The sequence below is a fragment of the Nyctibius grandis genome, chromosome 4 (genome assembly GCF_013368605.1).
Source record: "Nyctibius grandis isolate bNycGra1 chromosome 4, bNycGra1.pri, whole genome shotgun sequence".
NCBI classification, from domain to species: domain Eukaryota; kingdom Metazoa; phylum Chordata; class Aves; order Nyctibiiformes; family Nyctibiidae; genus Nyctibius; species Nyctibius grandis.
This window is the reverse complement of record NC_090661.1, coordinates 90481034-90507179: the sequence shown is the minus strand read 5'-3', so window position 1 is coordinate 90507179 and position 26146 is coordinate 90481034. Positions and strand designations below refer to the sequence as shown.

General features: G+C 46.4%; 1 protein-coding gene across 2 annotated transcripts in view; it reads right to left on the bottom strand.

The window, feature by feature from the left end:
• SUFU (SUFU negative regulator of hedgehog signaling) overlaps positions 1-24805 on the bottom strand; it is a 100608-nt gene extending 75803 nt beyond the window's left edge. For both annotated transcript variants that reach the window (XM_068399299.1, XM_068399300.1), the window contains exons 1-2: positions 24539-24805; positions 17534-17668 (exon numbers count right to left, since the gene is read on the bottom strand). In XM_068399299.1, coding sequence (XP_068255400.1) covers positions 17534-17668; positions 24539-24720 — 317 coding nt within the window. In that variant the 5' untranslated portion in view covers positions 24721-24805. The remainder of the gene's footprint in view (positions 1-17533; positions 17669-24538) is intronic.
• Between the last annotated feature and the right edge of the window lie 1341 nt (positions 24806-26146).

Here is a 26146-nt window from a genome sequence, read left to right as displayed (position 1 = left end):
CAACACAGCATTAAGTTTCTGTACTAGCAGATCTGAATATTTCACATAGTTTGGTTTACGCCTTGGTTCTGCTGAACCCTGCACTTTTGAGTGCAAGTTTCTCTTAAATGCCCCTAAAATTCTAAGAAGGAAGAGGAAAAAAAAAAATCCCTGTTTTTGCCCAAACACTATAAAGATACTAACCATAAAGAGACAGTATGGATTGTATTGTGCCTCCCACTGCTTTGCCCCCCGCAACACAAGGGCACATCACCTCTATAGCCAACCCAATGGCTAAGCAGCTGGCTAAGTTTTCCACAAAAAACAAACATTGATGGAGAAATTCTTGGCTTGCTGCATGCCCGCTGGCACACATCAGACAGCTTTATATTATGACTACAGCAGTAATGGAAGGATCCGGTATCTGCCAAGTCAAATCCAACCCTATGTTTAATATTAAAACCTTATTTTGTCGCATGAACAAAAATAAACCTTTTGAAAGCCAAGGTCATATATTGCATACCATTCTTTGGGTTAGAACTCTCTTTATCTGTTCAGCAAATCAGCTCAGCAGAACAGACCACATTGCAGCACTGTGCACACGCTGAAGGAGCCTGGCTTGTTCCTTTAATGAGGTAAGAGTTTCACTGATCGTGATATTTAGTTCCAGCAAAAAGAATCCAAAGAAATAGAGGCCGCTTTATTGACAGGGCCGTGTGGCCAGGCCCCACGAGCCCCCCACCACCCCACGCTCTGCCAGGCACTCTCCTGAAGCCACACACGGAGAACTGAAAAGCTGCTCCCCTCTGCAGCAGAGTACCCAGGGCGTTTTTCACATCAAATAACCCAGCTTAAGAGGATCAAAAGCCAAACTAGCCCTTTGCTTTAAAAGCAGCTCTGAAAACCAGAGGCTTTTCAGTTTAAATCAAAGCTATTTTGCCAAAGCAGTTTCGTTCTCAGTTTTGCAAGGAACGAGAGGTTTGCTTCACTGCAGTGCAAAATGGCAGTATTTCTGAAATTCTGCTTTTGAAAGCTACACAGCGCTGGACAAGGAGCAGAGTGTACTAGGTGTTTATTTTTTGAGAGTTTAAGAGTATGTGTATATAAATATATCAGGTGAACCAATCCCTGAAAATGGGAGTTTATGCAGGGAACTTCTGGCTCCTCACTACGATTATTTCAGTCAGGGAACGACAAGAAAGCTCTTTCAGGGTATTTGGGGATGGTTAGTACCTTTCAGAAGTCACAGCTCCGCTCCCAGCAGCTCCAGGGAGATAAACCAAGTCTCTTCTGGGAAGCGAGGGCAGGCTCACAGCACTCTGGAGTGACTTGTCCCAGCTTCAGTTTTCAGCTCCATCACCACTACTTTTGTGAAGCCACTGAAGATGCCTTTTGCTTCAACTCCTTAATCACATTTCCCCACATCTACAATGAAAAAGCTTCCTGCTCTCCCGCTGGTGAGCCACTCTGATACCATTTTGAAGGCTGCAGAAATACAGCATCACTACATTTCTAAGTCTGGCATCAGGAAGAGATGCTGTTATTTCCATCACAAAGCAGTTTCTAATTCTACCACTCCCCCCCTCCAAAAACAAACAAACAAAAAAAGCCACAGTAATTGTCAATCCATAGCTTTCAGTACTCCAGATCAGCCTATCGGGACATTTTAGAAGTTTGAGAAGGTGGTTAAACCAGGCTGATGGGCAGTGCCCACCACTCTGCTTGACGAGACCAAAGTATTTCAAGGCCCAACTCTCACTAGTGTTTTAAGACGGCATAGCTAGTCACCATCCCAGAAGATTCTTCTATTAGCTAGCAAAGATATTAATATTAGCAACACAGAGGCCTGGCATAACAAAAAGCATCAGGTAAATCAATGACTGACTTCACAGGTCCTCTCTGAGAAAAATCAAGACATATACCATTTCCCTTTCACTGCCCACATCTGCTTACAAACAAGCAACACAAAGAGTGGTCTCCTCTCTCAAACCAAAGGAGAAGCCTTCAGCATGCTGTAACAGCCATTGAGTTGAAGACCTCAGCTTCTCCATCTCTGAGCAAGGACATCAGGTAAGAGCTGATGTGCCCCAAACAAGATTATGCAGAGAGTCAGTCTTCTGAATTCAAGCTCCAGGTGCATTACACAATGTCTTTCCACTATAAGCAAACGAGACTCAGATTCCAGAGCTTTCGGGGGCGGGGGAATAGGGGAGGAGGAAAAAAAAAAAGAGAAGTGACCCTACCTAGTGCTTCCAGCATCTTGCCTAACAGGAAATGGTTGTTTTTAGTGCAGCTATCAAACAACATAAAAGCCTTATCCGAGAGCCCTGACCGCATGGTGGAATGGCTCCTGTACAGCAATTTCGTAAGAAAATAGGCACAGGAACCCCCTTACATGAAAGGCTAAAAAGTATCCAGAGAAGTTATTTCAAAAACCCACCTGCTTACTCACATACTCTCCCAGATTGTCTCTTAGCATTGAAAAAAACCCATCAATTTTAAAGAAAAACACATAAAAACATCTGAGAGAAGCAGGGGGTGGTTATCTCTTCAGAGTGCTCGACAGGAAATTCTGCGAGCTCTCGTCACCCAAAACCTGTGCACAGGGTCTTACTGGACTCCTTTCTAGCTTGATTTAAAAAAAAGCTTCATGCATAAGCAAGGCAAATACAAATGCAAAAAGAACTCATGCTCAAAGATTTCTGTTGATGTAAAATCAAGGCTGGAAAGCAAGTGGCACATGGTGCTCGAGACGTCAGTCTATAGCTATGCCCAAAATTGTTGCTTAGACCTTGCTCTTGCAGTACATCACATCAAATGTGTAAGCCATCAACCAAATGGAAAACCTTTCTAGAAACAAAAGCTTAAATGATTTTTAGAGAATTATTTCAACATCTAAATCCAAACAGATGCAGATGCAGTTATTCGGAGGCGAGTGTTTCAGCCTTCCAAAATACTAATGTAGATTCCACTTAGGAAACTTACATTGAGATAGATCTGAGTAAAATTTGTGAATCGATTTGTGCTGGCCAATATTGTTATCGGAAAATAGTAACCAAGAAAACTCTCCAAACCAAATGATAGTTTAGGAAGCCGACATTGGTTTATTGCAGCGCTGGGTGCATGGGGGATCTCTCCTCCTAGCACGCACACCTAAGAACAAAAGCTTGCTCCTTATATACATAATCCCGAGAAAAGCCCACGCATTCCAAAAAAAAAAACAAACTTATGCATAATATGTTATGTAATGCATTACGTAATGTCTTTGCACATGCGGACTAAATTGGGGAAGGGGTCTTGGGTGGTCTCTGAGGGTCGCTGGTGGTCGCAATCCCCCTTTAATCATGCTTCTGCGCAAGTGCGGTGGAGGCCTTCTTGTTTACAAGTACATGTGTTCTCAAGAAGATATCGTTTTGGACTTATCTCTCCTCTGACACAAGAGTTTATGAATCAAGTTAATTTAGACATCACAAAGTTGTTCTTTACAGTTTTGTTTTGTCTTTTGGCCTTATATAATTAGCAGAGACCTTTGTTTTTCTAGGACTAAGCATAAACAGCATGAATCTTTGTTTACTAGAACCTTGTTATCAATCCCATAAACAAACTCTATCTACAAAACATGTAGTTTGCTTCAGAACCTATTGTTACTATTCTAGCTAAAAGGAAAATTATTGACAGGGAAGTTTGTTCTGTGTAAAGGTAACACAGAGCAGGCCTTTAGAGCCTACTCTGAGGCCTACTCTTGCTAAACCGTTGCTAACTCTGAGGCCTACTCTTGCTAAACTGTTGCTAAATTGAACCGTCTGGTATCAGTATGAAAACAGAACCGTGTTTCACTGAGCTACCATTCCGCAAGTGAAGTGCTGTTATGAGGCAGAGGGGGGAAGAGTTCAATTTAAGTTTCACTCACATATAACCCTGATTTCACACATTTTATTATTCAGCTTCTTCAGAACGCAGCTGGTGACAACCTTGCCCTTGAAGCCTGGAGATTCACAGTTTAGATTTTGTTTTAAAAAATTGTTTCTGTAAATAACTCATGTTGATACAACAGATAAATTGATTTTTCCTCTAAATTTTCAGACTACAGAGTCAAGTCAACCTCACTGCTAACTCTGCAGACACAACTCCCTTATGAGAGCTACTGTCACTTGAACTACATGATAATACCATAAGGGTTTCCAGCAGCTTCAGACACATTTTGTAGACCTGACAGACTGGCCACACCTAAATCAGTCAGGCATGTGAGAAGCATTTGGCACACAAGTGTCATTAAAATGTATCCACACCACAGTCCCATACATCAGGTGAGGAAAGGCTGGGAGCTGGGTTTGTTCAGCTTTAATAAAAGAAGGCTAAAGGGAGGGGGGATCCTATTGCTCAATTACCTATTGGGAGGGCAAAGGGAAGACAGAGCCAGACCTTCCTCTGAGGTGCACAGCAAAATGGCAAAGGTCGATTCCAGTTACGATCTTTTTCACGTGATAGTGATCAAACCCTGGAACAGGATCCAGGGAGGCTCTGGAAGTTGGCCCTCTGAGCAGGCATCAACTGGAAACTTTCGGAGGTCCTTTCCAATCAAAGTGATCCTATGAAGCATGATGGCCAAGAACACAGGTAGGAACTTTTACTACTGGTACCTAGTGTCCAAAACCGAGCTGGCAAGACCCACAGCTGATAATGCATGAACACATGAGTTAAACTCAGTTTGACAGAAGTGGGTACTATACTCAGCTCCTGCCCAGCCACATGAGAAACAGCTCCTGAACTATGCTCTCTCCAGCCTAGCATGTTAAAGTAAACCACCATAAGTTTTTAGGTCACTTTAATGTGCTGGGCTGCAAGTTAAGTCAATTTAGGGGTTGCTTCTTTGAGGTTCAGCTGTCCATGCCATGAAAATAGTAGCATCTAGAAGAAGGATAGGATCCTGCTTAGCTGCTGGAGGTTAATCCCTTTGAGCTCTAGAGGCTTGGAAGCATTATCATCTCATTCTGGAGAGAGCCAACATACAGTCATACATGTAAGGATAGTGCATGTAGATTAAGGGCAAAAGGCTGTAATGGCCTTGTCAGTGCCAAAGGGATCTATCTGCTTCATTACTAACACGAAGTCAAGAAACTTCAGAATACTCTGAAGTCCTAAAGCAACATCCAGGTGACCTAAGTTAGAATCCCTTGTCTGCTATAGACTTCTTACCCTCCTCAACAAGGTACTCAGGAATTTGATTCTCAGACATAAAATAATGATATTTCCCTGCTTCAAAGAGTAACGTGACACACTCACCCTATAGGAAATGCTTATATACTCCATCTATCAAGGTCACAAAAGCTGGGAAATTAACTCCACATTCTGTACAGCATGGACAAATACTGAAAACGGGAAATTACTAAAACAACAAAATATGAAACAGGAGGTTGCATGGGATGTGTCACTCTCTACCCCAGCAAAAGATGTCCACATGAGGGCAGCTTACTTTTTGTTTTCTCTGTTTTATGGTGCATGAATGTAGCTATACCAGTAGGTGATGGTTTGATCTCCCATTACAGTCATAACTAAAATGACAAGACCAAACCTTTCATCTTCATGATTCTCAAAACACATATTAAAAAAAATAATAACAATCTACGTGAGATCAAGTGACTAGAGGACTCGCCATGCTTTTCAGCTCGAGGGCTCACACATTTCTCCATGGAGCCACCCAGGCTTCCCACCTCACAGCCAGCAGAACCCACTCCAACCCAGCTGAGGTGTCCCCAAGAGCAGGTTCTCAACCACCACCCGCAGCATGCTGCAAGCACAGCTAGCACCGCAAGGAAAGTGCAAACAGCCTCACTGCAATGGCCCCATGGAACTTGCCGCGGAGTTGCATCATCTTAATGCCTGCTGAAAGGATCTATAAAGAATAGCTGGAGTACGATAGGGATTTACTATTGCATTCACAGAATAAGGGGCAGGGCACTAGTGAAAAAGACGACAACTTATGAAGATCTGTCCTTTAACATTTTACTTAAGCTGTCCATTTATGCTGCACTTCAGAGCTACTTATCCTTCATTTCTACAAGGTCCAGCAGAACAGTGCTCTTATTTGGACTGAGCTGGAGGCTATTCTGCAAACACAGCACGCAGGCACTGCGCTATACAGCACACTAAGGAAGACAACCTTTCATCTGCACACCGATCCCCTTTCACATTGGGACTGAATCCTTAGCTCTGATACACTGGTCTTTGCACAGCCTGCAGGGAATGGTAATACGTTTCCACCTAAGGGCTCAGCTGCAACCTCACCAGGCAAGGGAACATAAGCGAAGGGCCAGTTCGAGCCAGTGTGGCTGGGAAGGACGGTATTGCTGTGCTCGGTGAGCAGCTGGGAAAAGGGCACCGACTTCCCTTGCAGTGTCTGCTGGCTCCTTCCTAGCTCCTACTGTGGAAAGTTCTGCAGCTGCTGGGAGGAATCATTCGCATAACAAAAGCGGCTTTCAAAAGCAGTATGGGAGGGTGGAAAGAATAAGAGGAAAACCCAAAGCCAGAAGCTACACTGACAGCTAGTTAGTTTTTGTCAGCATTGCCTAAAAGTCTCAGGCGAGGATCAGGGCTCCAACATGTTATGTAGAATATAAACACTGGTGTCTCCCATTACTCCCCTGCTGGCTAAAGAACATAGATTAAAAAAAAATCATTCAAGAAACAACTTTAGCACACCCTTGAGCACATTTTTAGGACTCTCATATAATTAAGTTCTCAGCTGTGCAATAAATGAACTTGAGGCATAAAAGGTATTTAGAAGCTTTTAGTAGCCTGAACTCCCAACAGATTTCAATTGGGGTTTAGGCACCCGTGTATCCTGCTGGATCTGGGATTCAGACCCTGATCTTTCACTTCATTAGCTGTGGAAATCAAGATGGTACTTCCCTACATGCTGAGCAGTTACGCAGTCTCATTTCATTGTAAAGGATGCACTCAAAAACATACCAATGAGCAGCACCATAAGAGATCTTAACCAATTAAACTGGCAGGGAAAGGCCCTTGGAATTTGAGCTGTAATTCCAAGGAAAAGAAAGCACCAGACTGCTGGTGAAAGACTCCCAAAAGGGAAACAGAAGACAGCTGCAATGAAAAGTCTACTATACATACATAGTTTTTTTTTCAAATCTGCCTTTAAGTGCTAAGCTTCTCCTGCAAGACTATCGTTCCTTTGAAGCGTTGGAAACTTTCAGAGGTAGGAATCAGAGGCTCATATTTTGATCTACAGAAATAAACACCTGGCTTGTGAATATTACATGGACTCCATCCGTTGTAAGACAAAATCCAAAAGGATAAAATAAATCTTGGCCTCTTTAAATCAAACAAAGGAGGAAAGAAAGCACCATTCTCCTCCTTCCTTTCAGTGGGACCCGGCTTACCCCTTAAGATTTTAATAGTGGCAAAATAGTTTTGCATCTCAGCCAAACCAGTTATGGAAACTGCAAAATGGCTCAGCTTCTCTTGCAAACAGGAGTAAAACTGGGAGAGAGATGTCAGCTTACAGCATATTTCAGTACTGCTTACTTTTTAGTGCAGTAAGCACAAACACGCTTCTCACATTCCTGATCACTTTAGGAGGAATAACCTATCCAATAAAACACAGAGTTCAGCATACAGCTCATCACAGCTGCTCTGTTACAGAAAACCCCCCATCCACCTCTGAACATTAAATTCTTTGCTTTTCTGCTTAACGTTACTCTTCTGGGTAAAAAAGAATTCAAGGCCCAGAGACATTATTTTTGCGTAATAAAGTTATACATATGGATTCAACTTAGCTAGGAAATGTCAACTTAAGGCTTGTCTTCATGAGGAAATTTACTGTAACTAGTCTACCAGTATAATTATATTGCTGTAGTTCTATTGGTAAAATTCCCCTGTTGAGCCTTATTCATAACAACAGCCGCCTTTATGGTTTATTTTCGTCGACTATGCCAAAAAAGGCCCCTGCTCCAGAAAGGCCACAACAATTCCCAGGGGAGGAAGGGAAGGAGCTATGTCAGTGCAACTGGAGCGGTAGAAAGAGTAATGGTATAGACATGGCAGTATTTTCTCCATAGTAATTATTTGCTACAAAAAAATTAAATGTTGTAAGAAAACTATACTGTACATCAGATATCATTGCAGGTAGAGTATGTGCTAGGTTTATGCCACATTTCATAGCTTTGGTAAAGTTCCCCAAGCTGAACACTGCTCTGCATCAGCCCCTCCATGTGCATCCTTTTGTTCTCGCCTTCTCCCTGGCTGCTGCAGCCCATTTCCCAGGCGCACGCTCTTTCCCCCATTCCCTTACAGGAGCGATGCCTCGCAGCCCAGCCACTGCCCCTGGCCCCTTGGACAGAGCACTGACCCTCCAAAACAAATGGGTGTTAAAGACCAACCCCCCTGGTTTACAGTTTGCATCTTCAGGGATGAGGGATAGCTGAAAAGCAAACAGCTCTCTTTGCAAAAGGGATTTTAAAACAATTGCCCTTCACTTCGGCACTGCAAGAATGCTGAACTAGACTGAACAATGAGCCATCTGTGCACTCTTCCCTCCTTCCCTTGTCTCTACCCTCTGGGTTTAAATCAGAGCTCCCCAAGAATGGTCGAGTCCCCCTTCACCTCCGCCCACCCTGCTTACATCCTTCAAAAAACAGTTTTCTGGCCTTTTTTTTTTCTTTTTGTTCTTAAGAGCCCTTGCAAAATCTTCCTTTAAACCTCAGCCCTTTGTCAGGTGGTATCCCATCTACCCAGCTTTGTCAACTGATCAAAAAATGTCTCCCATCAGACTATCCGTTCCTTGTTTACCATCCCTGGAGGCAGAGTGGCACTCAGGAGCCCTAGCCACCCCTTTGTCCAAGGAAGGGAATATCATCTGAATGGGAGACCACCAAAGATTCGCAGCCCTCTTTTGTTAGCCTGGTGTCACTGCCTATTGGGCCTTGATTCAAAATTGAGATGACAGTAGAGAGGCAGCCAAGTTTGGTAATCACTATGGAGTTTGCAGCTTAGGAGAGAAAAATACCAATAGCTCAAATATTCAAATAAAATTAGTCATTTTATTACCAATGGTAATTTGCGGTTACCAATTGTAACCACGGTCCCATCAAGAAAAACACAGACTATCCTAATGCTAGTTAGGAAGGCATGTTCCCAACACTAAATCTGTGTTGAGGGAAAAAAGGGGATTAGGTCTGAATAACAGCATTCAGATGCATCTCTTCAAACATTCATTTTGTTAGTATCATTATTCCAGCAAGCAAAGGGATAAAAAAGTCAGCCCTCCTTTGATCTCACAGCCAGAATGGCCACACAGCTCAAAAAATGCTTTTACCTTCACATCCCACCGAAAAAAAAAAAGCCCATTATCTTTTAATTCTTGCTTTTTAGAACATCCTAAGCAGATCTTTATCAAATAAAACAACCTTTCACTAGAAGACCCAACTTTGATCCCAGTCACTCCTCTTCCCAGCAGACTGAACTCGCTGGGAGAGCAGAGCCTGCAAGCTCTCCCATGTCATTCAGCACTAACCCAGCTGGGAGATGAGAGTAAGGAAGCGCTGTCTCGGGCCAACTCTCCTCCCATATGCCAAGATCATAAATGTCAAAGTTCTGCTGACAAAAAGAAACCATCCAGTTTGAATACCATGCCCCTTCCCCTGCATGGCAGCAAGAGGCTCATCTTACCGGGACGCACGTGCAGATGCGCTACTGAACAGGATGCAGGGCTTGCCTTCAGTAATGCTCAGCTATAAACCTACTTCCAATCTTTTTCCTTTTTTTATTGAAAACAGTCCTTCTTGTAAAGTCAACTACTGTGCTGTAAACGTTAAATGAATTTCCTTCAATGCCTCAAAAAAAAAAAATTCCAAGTCTAGCACAGTTCAAGCGTGCTCTCGTCCCACAACCTCCGCATGCAAACACAGACACACCGCAGCAGCACAAAGCGGACTTCTCTCTGTAGGTGGCCTACATCCTTCACATTATTAACGGTGCTAACTACCTCCAACAAATGACATTTGGAAGCCAAGTGCACTCTGCCTGGGAGGAGGGGAAAAAAGATTTCCCCATGGAGACCATTGCTTCAAGGGAGGTCTGCCTCCAGCAGAGAAACACAAGTCTTAGTCCTGGTGCATTGCCTTAGTCATCAGAGGGACACAGTCAATGGGGCATGTAAATAGGCATGACACTTGGTTTAACTGTTTTTTGCCTGGGAATTAGGGGATTGAACCTTACATGATCACACTTGTGCTTCTTTAAAATGTCCCCACAATTTTTGAACTCATTGGTCAAATTCAATGAAGTCCTTCAAAGGAAGAGCTGTCCCCAAAACGTCACATTTCTACGACGTAGGCAGAAACAAACAGCCAGGCAGAAGCAAGGATCTACAGGCACTCCCAGTAAACAAGTTTCAGCAGAAGCACAACAGTATTTCTAGACACCAGAGAATTCACACAGGTTAGACCTGTTAAAAGTACCCTCATTTTGGGAAAAGCTCAGTCGAACTCGTATCTTTATATAAATGAAAAAAATCCAACCACAAGACAAATTATTGAAAAAGCCCAGACCTTATTGGCCCCCTGCAACTAAACTGCTCATTTCAACTCTGATGGGTTCTCAAATAAGCTGCCATTAAACGGAAATACTTTTTTGTCACAGAACTCCCTAGTTCTGTGGCCTCTCCCTTCCCACTCTGCCATAAACCTTCCTCTCCCCTCTGTCTTAGAAAAAAGACCAACTGGAAAAATAAGCATTACATTTGGGGTCAATCTCTGATAGACAAACAAGACCTAGGAAGAAAAAGGAAGTTGAGAGTTTGGTGCCCATCTTGGCCTCTCCTTCCTCCAAGTCTTAGCTCTTGTACCTGTTTCCTAAACTGATGCTTCTCAATGTCCTCTTCCACATCACTCCCTTTAGCTGGGGCAGATGCTCCACCTCCAGCAACAGTACACAGAAGAAACATTTCTTCAGTGTATTGGCTAGAGCTCAGTTCCCACAGATGAAGCCATGGCAACATGAAGCAGGAAGGTATAGAGACCTGAAAGAAGCTCCTCAAGGTGACCGTAAATCTCCAGAATTTAATTGCTGTGGTGGCTGTTGCCCACAACCAACCCATCACAGTCGCACCTCACATAAGTCTGACCCAGGAGCAGAATCACTACTTCCTGATCCTCAGCTTGAGGATATGTCCCCAAAACTCAACATTGCTTCCCTATTCCACGTGCTGAAGTTGCTACCAAGCTGCCAGCCTTGACACAGCAGATGTCCTTTGACTTCAGGATTAATAGCCTAGTGAAACAAAATGAAGATGAGGGGAGCATTTGCATGTCTATACTATTATTTAAGAAAGTCCTTGGGTTCCTCTGCACGAAGTATGCTTCGATCCCACACTTGAAAGAAATGGGACACTATGAAAGGTAGAAGAAAACCTTGTGTTTTTAATAATTTTCATTGAATTTCAGGCTCGACTCCCAAACTAAACTGATTTGTCTTTTATCTCTCCAAGGTAGACATGCTTAACTCCATAAAAGTTGTTTCAAAATCTTATCTGAAATATGGATCCACAACGAACACCACCCCTCTCTAATTTACTGTCTTCCCAAAGGGCCTTTATTTTATTGCATTTTCATGAAAACAAGGAGGGGCAGAGTCAGTCTCCACCATTTAAAAAGTGTTCACTGTCACCTTGGAGTTTGGTGTAATATTTCAGCGGTGCTTTAGGCATGTGGTTTATAAAGCACTTAGGGACCCATTAAATACCAGAATTTAAGGCTAAAGGCTGGCAAGCTGAGGGCAGTGAGCTTTTAAATTTATGAAAGGCTACAGAACTAAGAGGCCACTAAAGTGACAGCTGTCAGCACCACTCCATCCTACATTCATGCAGGCTCAAAGGAGAGGCCAGTACGCACTCGAAAGAAAGAGAGCACTCGTTCCAACTTTCAGGCTATTTTCTAAATACTCTTTTCAAACTCCTTTCATACTTGGAAAAAGCCTTCCAGAAAACATCCACCCCTCTGCAAGCCTTGAATTTGTTACCTGATCCAGTTTTGCGCTCCTTTTTCTTCCTCCCAGCTCTAACAAGCATCCTTGCCCTTTTACAAGTTGAGGTCATTCAGAGGATCTATACAAGCAAGCAGAGCACAAGCTGGACTGGAGATCTTGAAAGGCTCATGCTTCCCCTCACCTTTAATGGGGAGGCACCACCCACAGAGACAACACATTATCCCGGCATGCACCTCTCCCTCCTGATCCAAATGGTAAGTAGCACAAATCAAAAGGACCAAAGCAAGCTGGAACCTGTTGTCTCTGCAGGTGGTACCCTGCATCTGTATTAGAGATGAAGGCAGCTGTAATCTCCTCGGTTTTATGCAAATAGGATGCTGCACTTCAGATCCTGGCTAGCTGCCAGGGGGGAAAAAAAAAACCACACCACCAAAAAACAAAAACCACCACCCTTGTCAATATGAAGTTTGTGTAGATCAGGAAACGCAATTATTGGAATTTGCATAAAAAGCTAAACATCAAAACACAGTTGGCATGTTTCTTCTCAGGATGTGGGAAGGCCACAAATACAAGTCTTATCTCTTAACCCAGCCATAATTTAAGCTTTGCTTTCTATTGTGGCTCTAAATTACAACCTTGCAATTTTAATACAAATAAGACTATTCAAGGTTTTCAGGAATTCTCTCGCATCATGGTTCTCATTTTCCACGCACTGTTTCAATGGTTAACAAAAGGGGTGAGCACTCGAACTACAGGAAGAGTGGATTGAATTGAGATTCACAGAATCCCAGAATGTCAGGGATTGGAAGGGGCCTCAAAAGATCATCTAGTCCAATCCCCCTGCCAGAGCAGGATTACCCAGATCATGTCACACTGGAACACGCCCAGGTGGGTTTTGAATGTCTCCAGAGAAGGAGACTCCACAACCTCTCTGGGCAGCCTGTTCCAGTGTTCAGTCACCCTTACCGTAAAGAAGTTTTTCCTCATATTTATGTGGAACCTCCTGTGTTCCAGCTTGCGCCCGTTGCCCCTTGTCCTGTCAATGGATGTCACTGAGAAGAGCCTGGCTCCATCCTCATGACACTTGCCCTTTACATATTTACAAACATTAATGAGGTCACCCCTCAGTCTCCTCCAAGCTAAAGGGACCCAGCTCCCTCAGCCTCTCCTCATAAGGGAGATGTTCCACTCCCTTAATCATCTCCATGGCTCTGCGCTGGACTCTCTCTAGCAGTTCCCTGTCCTTCTTGAACTGAGGGGCCCAGAACTGGACACAGTCTTGGCCTTACAGTGAACTGGAGATAGAAGTCAGTCTGGTAAAAAAACATAGAATTACAGAATCACAGAACCAATCAGGTTGGAAGAGACCTCTGGGATCACCGAGTCCAACCATTGCCTCTGGGCAGCCCTGCAAACCCCTGTGCCAGCACAACCCAGGGCTGGAACATGCCATGGCACCGCAACCGCTGAAGCTGGCATTGCCACTGATGGAGTCAAGCTACACTTGCTGACACTGCCTTCCTTGCGCACCCGTTCTTCAAGCAGGCATAAGTCACCATCACGCCTGGAAACCACAGGAAGGATCAGGTGCCTGTGCCCTGGCCATGCTGACGGTCTGGCATCAGAGCATGAATCTGCAGTTGCCAGCTGAGGCACCACACTTTGTGCGGACACATGGGGACACGTTCCCTGCTGCTGATTTTGCTGCGGAGCAGTAGCTGCCAGCAAGGGGTGGAAAAGGGAGTAGGACCTGTCTCCTCTCCCTCCAGACACTCCCTGCCAGCGTGCTCACGCGCTACGCATGCACTCATTGCTGCAGTACACAATCTTTCTTTCAGAAAGCAAGAACAGTCAAAAAAAAGGCTCTGCTCTAACCCTGCTGAATAGATTCAAGAAGTTACACATCGGTTTTGATTTTAAAGTAAAAGATTTTAAAGTAGATAGAAAAAGATAAAAATGGAGATAACTTGCAAAAATGTCCCGGAAGGGTTTCTGCTGCCACTCAAGTTGTGCAATGTGCTTGACTGGAGAGACTTACTTCCATGCAAGCAACTTGGCACGAAACTCCACTGAAAGGCCTGCGGTTCCCTAACGCTGTCATGACGTCATGATTTAGGATTTTTAGAGCAATCAGCCCAGCACAGCTGGTGTCATGGTTGCCATTATACCATGAAACACTGAGTGGTTTTAAATGAAAAAGGTTTCCCCGTTTGGAATTCTTACGTTTCTTCCATCTTATTCTGTGGACTCTTAAAACCAGACCAGTTCTGTAAGCAGAGTACAGCTGATATTTAAGCAGAGCAGGAAATAGTGCTGCTTTAACTGAAAATAAATCTGTCAACAAGGAGGCACAGGGAGAGTTCCACTTCAGACTTTTCAGGTTCTTATTAAAAAATATAAATTAAAGTCAACATTTTCACATTACTTGCTACATCTGTTTGCTATTTCATTATAAATAAAAATATAGGGGCCTCCAATTCAGTGTTGGTTCACTCAAAATCAAAAAGTCCTTTTTATTTAATACTGCATTATAATTGGTCTAGATTGTACTGTATTACCAGAAGAGGTCCATGAGAAATAAGCTATGCATTACCCAATGTCAAGCTGTGAGACTATCAAGGCTTTTGGCAGTGTACTATCCTTCCCCTTCTAAAGGATGAAGGACAGAAAGGTTATGGAAGCACGGCCCCTGTGTAGGAACCTTTCTGGCTGACACAAGCAGGTCAAGCTCTGCACTCGTTGCAAAGAGAGTTGGGAAACAAACAAAAACCCCCCAAACTAACTCCTATCTCCAGAGCCCAGGGCAGTTGAGCAGAGTTCAGTGCCACACCAGCTCTAAAGGAAATCTTCCAAAGATTTAAACAACTCCCCTGTCACCCCGTGCTCCTGCCAACCATCCCGCAGCACACTTTACCTGGGACAGCAGAATCCCGAAGTCCTTCAAGCAACAGAGAGACTGATGGCCATTCTCTTAAACAAAGGCTAATAAAGTTCCTGCCAGAGAACAAGAGCCTCTGGAGCACACCGGAAAATCACTGCATTCCTGCAGTGCGTGCCCAGCGCCGACCTGGTGGTGTGCAGCTCACGTGGCAGTCATGTTCCAAGAGTAGCTAGCAAACAGCACCTGCCATTGGAAGCAAGAATGGCTGGTGGGTGCTGAGCTCCTTTGAAAATCTCTCTGTCTGTCTACAGTGCTCACCTACTACGTGATAACTTCAGGTCCAGTGTTTAAGAGATGTGTAGCTTTTGACAGCTTTACCACATGCATAATTGCATATTAAGACTATTTGCCATAAAGGCAGAGCCAACCTTCTCGACAGCACATGTAGTATTAAGTTCTGTAGCTCCAAGAATGATGCCAAAATAAAGGTGGCAGACTGCAGACAGCTGAACATCTCAGGGTGAGTGACACAGGGACACGGTTCCAGCCACACAGAGAGAAGGGAAACACATGCATGCACCCAGGGAGTGGAGAACATCTGATGGATCTGAGCAGATCTGTGCTCAAGAGGTTGCCACCAACATCTCCAAAGCAGCACAGTAGCAAGGGCTCACTATTTGCTTGCATCACCCAGCTGCAGCAGCCTCTGGCAGCGCAGTGCCGGGGACAGCTGAGGCACACCGTCTCTCTAAGCCTCCTCCCAGGCTCATGTACACACAGGGCACTCGGGGACTTTGGACCTCCCAGAGCATGGCACAGACTGCTCCTGCTTCACTCGGCAGGCCTTGGAAATCGCCTGCAGCCTGTCTAGAGATGAGTTTTTAATTCCTGTGCCCTGTAACCAGCAAAAGGCATATTCCACTATCTCAATCCAAATTTCCAGACCAAACCATATGACAGTATGAAGAGTTATGTGGTTTCGTGCTGGGAAGTTGTTTAAAGTTGTGACATTCCACCTGTGTGACATTTTCACTCCTCCTCTCCCAAGCTTTCCACTACAGAACAACAGGTTTTGGTCTGGCAGACAGTTTTTGGGACTGAGAAGCCAGAGCACGTGCCAGAGCCAAGATGACTGTATCTTTACATAATTTGCTTCTTCATTCATAAAAACACCTTTCTGTCTCGAGCTGATATCCTCATGTCCACTCCCTACTCTCACCCGAAACCATCAGGAAAGAGTCTGAGCAAAGAAAATAGTCTCACCATGAGAAAACCTCAGGCTGACAAGACACCAAAGAGAGGAAGTCAGCACAGCACTTACTCCCTCCAAAAGTCCCATCAAAACAAGGTGAGCAAACACAGGTCACCTAATCTTGGCAACCTCAGATTTTCAGTGGCAAAGACAAAATCTCATTATCTGAGAACAAAGGCACCATGTGAAGGCCTGCATGTCCATGGTAGGGTCTCTTGTGGAAGCGATGGAAGGAAGCCTTTAACTTCATTTCTCTTAATTTCTTTCACTTACCCTACCTTTCCTCTGCACCAGAAACTAATGACTGGGGCTTGTTGTCAGTAGATGTGTTGGTTAAATGCCCCAGGCGAACCTCTGTGACACTAGGGTCCTGTATAACTCCAGTCTTAAGACACTTGTCTTCTGAAGAACAGTTCTGTAACCATAAACATGAGAAAAAAAAAAAAGAGGAGAAACTGTTGGAGGACATGGGTAAGATTTAAGAAACTGTCTGACTGCTGCTGTTGCAAGAGAAGCACCTGTGTGAAAAAAACTGGTGTCTGAATCTTAACCAAGACAAACAAAAAAGGGAAGGCTTGAGTGAACAAACCAGGCCGTTGCTGCACCATTCATCTATGACATTTACCCTGCAACTATGAAACCGCGCAAAGACAGTTTCACTAAACAGCAACAGCAGAAACCTTCTGCCATTTCCGGCTGGTTAAAAGGCCGTGTTCACAGCCCCAAGATCATGACAGCTTGGCTACTGCTACTCACTTTAACTGGAGTTAAAGAGCAAGGCCAGTAGAAGACAGACAGGAATAAGGTTAGATCATGCTGTTTGTCTGGTCTAATACAAAATGCCTGCTTAAGACCATCCACACAGACAAGCTAAGATAATCACTTAATTATTGGAGAAAAGACAGTCAAACAATTAGAATTTTATGCTTCTGTTACACGGATTGGCACTTTATACAGCAGCCACTGGGGTGGTAGTCCCGCTGACAGTAACACTGCTGTGCCAGCAATAGGAAAAATGCCCTTACAGCAGTTTTTCAGAGGAAGGCATTTAACAGGCACAGGGAGGGGTCAGGATTGAAGCATATGACCATAACAGACTACCAAGAGTGAAAAACACAACAAAACATTCAGTTAAAAAAAAAAGTTTCCGAACCATTTTAAAAAAAAAAAAAAAAAAAAAAAAAATCACTTCACTTGACACTAACAAGGAAATACATTGCATTCAAAGCCTGCAGAGGGGAACATAGTAATACTTCTACATCCAAGAACAGTCACCCCTTGTGAGACAGGGCTAGAGTATTCTCAGCAGAAAACCAGCTGTTCAAATAACAAGAACAGCAGGACAGGGTTTTACCTACACTCCCCTAAAATGCAACACAAAACACAACAGGCAGCAACAGAACTTCAATGACACTTACTCATGTACTCTGTTGTCTCCATACAAGTCACTTAACCCAAAGCTGACGTAGTGCCAGTGCTCAGGAACATTCAGCGCTGGGTTTCCCAGGTTTCTGTACATGCTAACGTAGTCCAGAGGATCAGGTCCTCCCAACCTGCATTAAAAACAGAAAGATTCTTAGGTAAGTTAGTTTATTCAAGACAAATGGGAAGTGTCCACAGGTGCTACAAGGGGCTGTACAAAGACCTGCTTTAAAACACAGCTAGTGACAAAAATGAAATTAGCATGTTTATGTTACCTCTGAAAAAAAAAATAATTGAGGAGAAAGGTTGGGTTAAGTCCAGAAAGCTTCAAGCACAGGAAGGCAACAGACACACTACAATGCGACACACTACAACGCTTTTAACATTAAAGCACAGAAACCTCCAGAAAATCATATTAAAACTTGCAAAAAACAAAAGAAAATTGGAAAATTGTACTAGTAAAAGAGCAATAGCTGTATCTGCACTGCAAGCTCGTAATTCAGTCCAGAGGCACATACCTCAATTAAAAAAGAAAAACAAACCTGACACTACTCCTCAAAGCAGAATGCGAAATGGCCAAGTTTTGAGGAGAGTAATCCATACTTCTGAACGTAAACATGACAGTTAAAATAGTGGAGGAGAGAAACATTGATTCAGAAAAATTAGTACCAGAACTTGAAAAATACACTAGCTGCATTAATCAAGAATGAGTAAAAAGCATTGTTGCAGCCCCTGCTTCAACATTAGAAGCTTAATGTTCCTTAAAATAACATTACTTAAAAGTCAATACAGCACAGCCAGACTACATGAAGCAGCAATCACCAAAACCTGCAGCCACCCTTCCCGCTGCAAGGCAGCGAGGCTGGTGTGCCAGCAGAGCGAGCACAGCACACTCCTCCTGCCACTCGCTGTCACGTCTGCCCACGCAGACGCAGGTCAACTCTCCACCGAAGGAAGGAACGTGCTAGACTGTTTTGCTCGCTGTCCACCCTGTCAATCATAAAACATACAGGTAGAAGCAAGCAAGAAGAGACAAGACATCAAACCACCTACCACAAGCATTTACGGAAGAGTGTGAGCAGCTGTTTAACTGTTTCCTGCCTCCAATTCGCTTTTCCTGCAAGTAAAATACTCTCAACTGCTCCAAACAAGAAAATCCAAACTAAAATGTCCCCCTTCATTCAAATCACTTATTACACACCAATTCCCCTCATCTGTATCATCTGGTCAGACCCTGATTCCATGGTCTGCAGGTTGCAGGGCATGCCTGTGCTTCCCTCGCTAGCCCCGGGGCTTTGTGCATCACCGTTACATACGCCACAACCTCTGCACAAAAAGTGTTTGAGCACCTCAGTTTTGTTCCCCGATTAAAGTACTGCTGCCTTATATCAAACAATGGCAGGCTTGGCAAGAAATACTTTCTCAGCATCTAGCCTGCTTGCCAGCCTCTTGTAGCATCCTCCACTACCACTGCTCCATGCTTCCTGGAAGTGTTTGTGCTTCACGTGTGGAGATCCGTACCTTGCCTTACCAAGCAAAGTTCATTGCAAATACCCCACTTCAGGCCAGCACTCTTCTTCTCAGAGTCCCATCTAGCAGCACAGAGGAAATGCTGGCAAGCTTTTCAACCCTCCGGCATGAGGGTAACCAGGCTGCTGGTAGTAAAGCTGGAGTTACACCCTTCGGCTTCAGAAAACAGGCAATCAGTGCAGAAGAGATTTAACCCTGAGCTTGCACAATTACCCCTAGATTGCATTCACCAAGTACAGCAGCTTCTTGAAGTGCATTTAGAAGAGACCCTTGAGAAAACAGGGTTTGTCCAGAGCTGGGGTAGCGGCATTGCAAAATAGAGGTACTAAAAAGTCACTTTGCAATTCTGCATCGGCCTCACCACAGAGCTGGAGCACCTGGTCATCTCCACAGGAGATTCTCCAGAGCAGTAGCCACCATGGCTGAACAGATGGATCCAACCCTTGCTGGTAGCTCATGGGTCTGGCAAGAGACCAGCACCCAGTCAAGCTGACATGCAAAGCACCTATAAAGAAGGTGCTTTCCAGGGTGAGCTCCAAGAAGAGTTAATGCACATGGGGACTCCTTGAGTTTATCACCTGTAGGAGGTATGGTGGCAGAAGGGCCATGAGAGCAGGTTTCCTGTTGTTTCCAGAAGGCGCCTACATACTCTACGCAGATTTCTAGTGACAGTGATACACTATTTGAAATCTTCTGCCCACCTCCTGCTGCCCAACCTTATCAAGTCTGTACACAGTAATACACCAGCTTGTTGTATCAAAAGGCCTGTGGGCTCTCTCCACAACTGTGCTGTGCTGCCTCCCTCCTACTGCTCCAGGAAAAAAACCAGCAGAGCAGGGTTATCTAACATGAGTGACTTTCACTAGGACAGCTTCCCTGAAGTCACATAAGGCCACCACGGTGGCTCCAGGCCAGCTCCAGCTTCCCAGTGGGTCAGCCAAGGACACAGCCCAGGGTACCAGGGCAGGACAGAGGGGGTGAGCATCCCACCCCCAGTAACAGCACTGAGGTCCATTGGCGAGGGCTAAGTCAGAATTATGCAGCCTTCTCATATGACAAACTGGATCTTTACGGCATAAAAGGCAAACTGGTGAGCAAGCATGGGGAAGGCATATTAGATCCTGGGATGGAGCAGAGTTTAATCCTCAGTGGTAGCCTGGGAAAACCCATTCTCAAAGCCTAGCAATGGCTTGGAACAGAAAAAAACAAGTCCCCCTCTGACATACCCCATCTCCACCTGTTCTCTCTCACTGTCACCAAGTCACAGTGGAGGCTGTTCAAGATCTCTGCCATAGATAGCCAAGCAGATGGCTATGTTCAGAGTGTGGCACAGTCAATGCTCAGGCTTCCCACAGCAGTAACTCCTGGATCCATCATGGAAGCAGCCAGGTGGAAGCAATTCCAGCTGGGATAATCACTCACCCCTGAGGACTGGCAGTGAACAGCAGCAGCCACACACAATTATTACCTGACTGGGAAGACTCCAGAGCAAGGGAGGTCAATACACTGACCAGCAAGCCAGCGTAAGAGATTAGCGAGTGGTCAGAGCAGATGTGTAGGATTTGCAATGATGGGAAAACACCTTCACCTCAAAGCAACAAGCATCTCACATACACAGAGAACCTGCTTCCAAACTGGGTTTAATAACACCTAAGATGTCAAACGATTCGCACTGGAATGCTGCTGACACAGGCACTCTGACAATACTCAAGAAAAACCCTCAGACTGCCCTTTTTCAGGGCAGGGACTGCTCCACAAGCACACTCCTCCCCAGGGCTACTCAAATGCATTCGTCAGGTCTGATGCAGCCAGCAAGCAAGTCCTGCCTAGACTGCGCCAGGTGAGCCAGACACCTCTCCCTCGCTTCTCTCCAAAGGCCAAGACTCTCCGGGGATCCGCAGTACCGGGGATCCGCAGCACCGTGCTACCTGGGACGTGGCTGTGGTGATGCGGCACTAGCCAGCTCAGAGGAGCTGAGCTCTGCCTTGCCCAGAGCAGACCCGGCCACAGTGAGCTACCCACCGGTTTACACACTGTATGACAATCCAGACAGATCGTCTTTACTCCCTGAGAAATTTAGTAGGCTTGGAAGAGAGTCAGACAAAAAGCCTGCAGCACCAACTAATTAAATTTTGAAAAATACAGATCCAGGCCACATACCTATCCTGAAACTGCTGCAACTGCAGGAGCATCCAGCAATAGCTTTAAACCAGCTACCTGGACCACTGCAGTAACGGACCCACGGCAATAATGCTCAGCAAAGGCTAGTCAGCACAGATATTTATCCAGTTTCGGTGGCAGGTTTCGCAGCTACGCTAACTAGTCGAGCGCTGCTAATGCCTGCTGTGGTTCATCCTCCCGCCCACAGCCGCTGTTGCAGGGTTCGTTCGACCTTGTATCACAATCTACATATCAGTACACGCGTTCACACAAAGAGCTGGAAGCGTTGGAGGATTTTATTAGGAAGAGCCCAACTTCAAAGCCAGAGGTACAGTACCAATTTGTTACATTCTCTATTCATGGAGCTCATTCAGGAGCAAGAAGGGCAGCCTCGGGGGAAACACGGTATTTGCATCTGCACCAAAGAGTCTTCTTTTGACTGATATTAGGTGCACTGAAGTTTCTGTGGAAGGAGAAACCCAAAGTGGGCAGACAAGAAACAGCTCCACAATGGGAAAAAAAAATTGGAAAATTCCCAATCCATTCACTCTGAAAAGTCCTTAGTGCGTTGTTTGTAGTCGCTTCGCAGCAGCTGACAACAGGCCTGCTTTTCATCACTACCTTTTGACAACCCTTCAGAAGTAGCCCGTGATCCCCAAGCAGCTGCAGACCACAGGTCAGCACGCTGGTTTTTGAGTACATGGCCTAAATTCAAGACAGGTGATGAAAAACCAACAGTCCAGCCCCAATTCTGCCTATTCAAAACCTATCACAAAGGAAAGTACAAATTTGTTTTTCACCAGCAATTCTATGCATCAAGACATTTCACTTAGAGATACTCAACCACCTTTTAAAAATAAAAGCGGATACTGGGTATCAACAGAGCGAAACTCCTTCTCAGCACATGGCCTTTTTAAATACATCCAGGAACCCTTCCAAGAAGTTCAGATTGCAATCACAAACTCTCTCCCAAGATATGCAAATAGCATTTAAAAAAAAGACTAGTTCCATGAAATAATCCACGCGGCTAAACCCCTTCATTTAATACATATGCGGTTCTGCAGATTCCCCAACGTTATGCAGTAAGGATCTGCTCTGCCGTGCAAGCCCAAGAATACCACTTCAGCTCCCTGAACAAAAAACCCTGCTGTTAACCATAGAGAAACTGATACGTATAATTAAAAGCTGATTAGTGTTACAATATTCCTCCTAAGGCAGGGAACTTTGTTCAGCAATTTCCTCTTCTAATCTAACTAATAGCTGGCAGCCCGGGCAGAGTAGGACAGACTAGCAGAGAGCAAGCGGTGACAGAAGTCATTCTACCAGGCTTCAACAAATCCAACCTCCAAATTTTGCCAACTTCGCTATCAAAGGCAGAGCAGGTACCTGCAGTGTACACATAGGCTAGACCTCGCGCAAGAACTTCCTGCACAGGACAGCAGTAAAAAGCTCACCTCTGATTTCTACGAGCAAAGCTCTCAGCTCCTGCTGCCGGCTGAGCTGACTGTCAGAAGAACTGTTAAGTACAAAATGCCATGATAAATAGGCCTTCACGTTACTTCTTGCTCGCAACCAGCCACTGCTGCCCACAGCAGTTTTTCTAGTGTTTGAGCTCCAGCTGCAGTGAAGCCTTAATCAACCCCTAAGCAAACAAGCAGCAAGGTTTCTTCCCAAACAAGGGGTCTTTGCCATTCTTCGTTATAAACCTAAATCTCCCTCCATCCCACACAAATCTTACGTCACTCTAGTCAGTATTGTTTGAAGCTGTTGACGGAAAAGAAGTGCTGACTCCAAAATCAAGGTGACTGGAAACTCATCAAGCTTAAACATCTAAGATCAGAAATAGGTGTAAAAACAGGCTGATCAGACCACCACTGAAGTACCGCAGTACTGACCCACACAGATAATTAAGAAATTATTTGTATTTTGAGGTCTCAGATCTGCAACATCTTATCTCTGCCCACTGTGTCAGTTTAAGTACAAAAACCCCTAAGCAATACGGGCTAACAGACATTAACAGACATGTCTTGCTAGAACCGCATAAAAAACAACACTTCTTTGGAGGACAACAGCAATAGCTTGTGAGGATGTTATTCTGCTGTTGCTCAGAACTCAACCAGATAAAGACATACAGGTTAAAATGAACTGTAAATAAAGAAGTTGAGCATTTACTAAACTTTTTCTAAGTGCTGGAGTAGGGACTGGTCAACATCAGGTCCATCAAACACTTGGGGGTGACCTGATCATGCTCCTCAGGCCCAGAAGAGGGGGCTGAGCAGCAAAGCAAGAGTAAAAAGCAAAAGGAACTCCGCTTCGCACAGAGCTAGACACTAGGCACTTATCTCGACAGCTAAACATCCAAGTACTTCCTTCGTGCCACTCTCCCACATAAACAACTGCTGTTACTGGTGTCAGACACTGTGTCAGCAGAGACGGTACGCAGCAGCTTTGCAGTCTGCAATAACACACGGCAACGCGAGGGCAAGAGAAGCTTGGCTCTGCCCCATGGGTTTCATGGGTACATGCATGGCACGCATCCGGCTTGGAGGCTGGAACGCAGGTTCACTCAGTCAGTGCTGGCCATACTCAAACCCCCAGTTCCAGGCCAGAAGACAGAGATCGTGCCTCCTGTGCAGGAAGGGAAACTCCAGCCCTCCACCCTCTGTGAGAACCCCTTCACTGAGCAACACACACTCCCTTTTCCTATGACCTGCCCCAGCCAAGGCCCACATCAGTCATCCCTCACTCAGGGAAGCTCCAAATCACCCCAGAAACCCCAATACATTCTCCTGTCTTCAGTGCATCCCTCCCTAGATCCTTTCTCCTATAGCATATCCTTCCCAGGATCCCCCCCAAATACACCTCCCAGACATCCAATCGCATCCCCAACGCCTTCTCCCCCAGACCCACTGCACCCCCCAAACCTCTTGCATCTCACCCTAAACTCTGCATGCAACCCCCAGTCCCTCTCCCCTTGCTGTAACCCTCCCCCGCCCCACTGCCTCTCCCCGCTCCATCCCATGCAGTGTCCCCAGCCCTACAGCTGTCCCCAAGCCTCTCCCAACCCTACTCCCCCCTCACTCTACTGCTCCCCCCAAACTCTCTCCAACCCCACACAAGACCCCCAGCCTCACTACTCCCCCTCAGCCCCACACAAGGCCCTGGGCCCCACTGCTCCCCCCAGCCCCACACAAGGCCCCCGGCCCCACTGCTCCCCCCCAGCCCCACACAAGGCCCCCGGCCCCACTGCTCCCCCCCCAGCCCCACACAAGGCCCCCGGGCCCCTCCAGGCCGCAGCCCGGCCGCCTCACCAGTACTTGAGGATGGCGGTGACCTGGAGCGGGTTGGGCTGGTCGGGGTAGAGGCGGCGGCATTCGCCGTAGATACCGTGCAGACCCGGCGGGAAGAGCGACGGGAAGGAGCCGGAGCCGGACCCCGAGCCTGAACCCTGCCCGCCCGTGGGGGGACCCCCGCCAGGCCGCACGCCCTCCATGTCCCGGCGGCGGGAATGGCGCGGCGGAGGCGGCTAGTCCCGGCGCGGCCCGCTCTGGCTCCGCTCCGCTCCCGGCCCGGCCCAAGCGGCGCTGCGCGGCGCGGCGCTGCGGGAGGAGGGGGCGGGCCCCACTGCCCGGGCGACGGTGAGTGGCACGGCGGCTCCGCCAATGGCAGCACGCGGCGCGGAGGAGGGCCGCGCCTCGCCCCTCCCCTCTCCACGCCACGCGGCGAGCGCGCCCTCTAGCGGCGGCAGCGGGGCACCGCATGGAGTGGAGTGGAGTGGAGTGGAGTGGAGTGGAGTGGAGTGGAGTGGGGCGGGGCGGGGCGGGGCGCTCCGTGAGGCGCTGAGGGGAGCGCGGTAGGGAACTGCCGGGGGGCAGGGGGAGGTCCCGTGGGCGTGAGGGGGGGCCTGGGAGGAGCAGCAGGTTACCGGCACCCGGGTGGGCATGAGGGAAGCGGAGGGGTCCCCGTGGGGCAGCCTCAGGGGGAGTCCCGCGGCCGTCAGAGTGAGGGGCCTGGGCACGCCGGGGTCCGGCTGGCGGGAGGCCTGGGGCACAGGCCCGGGGGGCACCCGCCCCGGCCCTGGCTCGCCCAGGGGGCTTACGGCAGGGCAGGTCCCGTCCTGGGGCAGCTCCCCGGCCACAGCCACCCCCAGCCTGGGTGCTCCAGCCGGTGTCAGTCTGAGCTGAAGAAGTGAGGCTGTAACTTGTTCAGGAGCTGCTTCTGTGGGACTTCATCTGTTCGCGCTGCGGGGCCCGGGACGGAGAGCTGGGTGTGAGGCTCAGCGCTCATAACCCTGTGCTTCTGCGGCACCACGGCTGTGCTCCGAGACACGGCCAGCTAACAGCCTTGTTTCCTTTACTACTGCTTTTACGGCTTTTGTTATTGCTGTGTTTGTACCTTCTCTGGTCTTCACAGCACCTTTATTCTCCCCATGCCCCTTTCTGTATCTGTAGGTACCCCAGAGGCAGGTGTGAAGCAATGCAAATAGGTGAAGTTCAAGGACCGTCTGATTGAGGATCTTAACCTGTGTATTAAGCACACTGAAGGTCTGGCTCATTCCTGAGTTGCAGCTACATCTGTGGTCCTGCAGACCATTGTATGTACGTGTGAGCCAGTGTATGTTCAATAGTCCTACACATCTTTGCTGGAGCAGCGTCCTGCTTTTTAATCAGCGTAGAGAAAAAATGAGCTGTAGAGGGCTGAGAGGATAGGATGAGTGCTCCTGGTTGTTGTATTTCTCATTTATATAGCTGAGAGTTTATCCTGAAATCAGTATTCACAACATACCTTTTAGGAGATCACATATAGTCAAGAAGCTGGCAAGCAGACAAACAAATGACTATCCACTGAGAAAGGAGGAGAGCAGTTGGTATTGTCATGAATCACTGCTTCCCACGGTGAACAATACTTCACTTGTCCCG